The following is a 1,347-nucleotide window of genomic DNA, read 5'->3' on the forward strand; positions in this document are numbered from 1 at the left end:
TTTTTGTTTTTGTTTTTGATTTTAATAGCGTTTTAAAAAAAACGCCATTACAATATTATTTTCGCGAACCCCTTCTGCAAACACTGCGAACCCCCAGGGGTTCGCGAACCACCGGTTGGGAATCACTGCTCTAAAGATATGTGACGCATATATAGACAAATGGTTTTCAAAGAATTTTGTCCTGCTTTGTAATTGGTACGTAAATTATACAATATTAAAATCTCAGCACTTCAGTTAAGGTTTACAGGGTTTATTGCAGCCTTTTAGGGGGTTGATGGTAGGAATGGGGTATTAAGCCGTATGAGTTGCGCGGTGCTTAAAGGTGCATTTTAATATATTGAGATTCGTCCAAGCTAAAATTAAATTTAAAATGTGCAGATTCAAAAAGAAAGAAAAAATGTAAAAAGCTAGTAAGAAACAGATAAATGTTTATATTTAGATATGTTATGATAGAAAATCTTATAGCTACTTACTATCTTTTATTCCTCCCACAAATCCTTTGCTCTTGATCGGCAAATTTTCTGGCTTGTGATTTACTAAGGGCTCGATTTTGAAATAATCTCGAATGGTAGGTATTCGTAAAATACCGACTTGTATTAATGAAATAAAGTTACTTGATGCCCAATAGCATAGAATGGCAGCAGGAAAGTTAACAGTGAATGGTAAAATTAATACCGGTACAGCCCTCAAAATATACTTCATAGTTTGGAGGTTTTGTGAAGATAATTTTCCTGCATCTGTACCTACCTAAAACAAACAATTTAGTTTAAATTTTAAAATGGGGTTTCTCATTAAATTCCTGATATAAGTTCTTGTAAAATGCTGTAGTAGCTAATTAAAAAACTATAAAAATTAATAAACATATGCCGGGATAATGTACATTTTTATAATGGTACATAAATAAATTACTTCTATTGTAACCCATAAAGTGAAACTAGTTATAAGGGGTAAGCCGTAGTATTGATCAGGTAAAGTCAAATCGGTAAACCATAACATTCCACCTTCTCTCAAACTATCCACAGGTACATTCGCCATTTGCCGTAGTCCCATAAAAAATGAAATGAAAAGTGGCATCTACAAAACAGAAACAAAACAGTTACCAATAGAATTAATAAATATAATCAAAATAGGTAGGTGCGCATATGATTGCTCTTTAGGTGTTTTGTTGAATCTAGTATACATATATGTTGTATTTCCTTGTGATATATTAAAAGATATCACAATTTCATTGAATGTGTTACATTCTTTTATGTAACTTATATAAGGTTTAAATCTTGATTTAGAAAATTCAGGCATACAATTCCACATACTTGGGCTAGAGGAACAAGCATATTTTTAAAAGGATTG

General features: G+C 31.9%; 1 protein-coding gene across 1 annotated transcript; it reads right to left on the bottom strand.

Moving 5' to 3' along the window:
- Positions 1 to 291: 291 nt before the first annotated feature.
- Positions 292 to 1,341, bottom strand: LOC112905752 (mitochondrial inner membrane protein OXA1L-like). The gene is made up of 4 exons (XM_025978789.1): positions 1,311 to 1,341; positions 910 to 1,074; positions 474 to 747; positions 292 to 353 (listed from the first exon to the last, which is right to left on the bottom strand). Exons 1-4 carry the CDS (start codon positions 1,329 to 1,331, stop codon positions 292 to 294), a joined length of 522 nt encoding a protein of 173 aa, XP_025834574.1. The 5' UTR covers positions 1,332 to 1,341.
- Positions 1,342 to 1,347: the final 6 nt, after the last annotated feature.

The sequence above is a fragment of the Agrilus planipennis genome, unplaced genomic scaffold, assembly GCF_000699045.2.
Source record: "Agrilus planipennis isolate EAB-ADULT unplaced genomic scaffold, Apla_2.0 scaffold701, whole genome shotgun sequence".
Lineage (NCBI taxonomy): Eukaryota > Metazoa > Arthropoda > Insecta > Coleoptera > Buprestidae > Agrilus > Agrilus planipennis.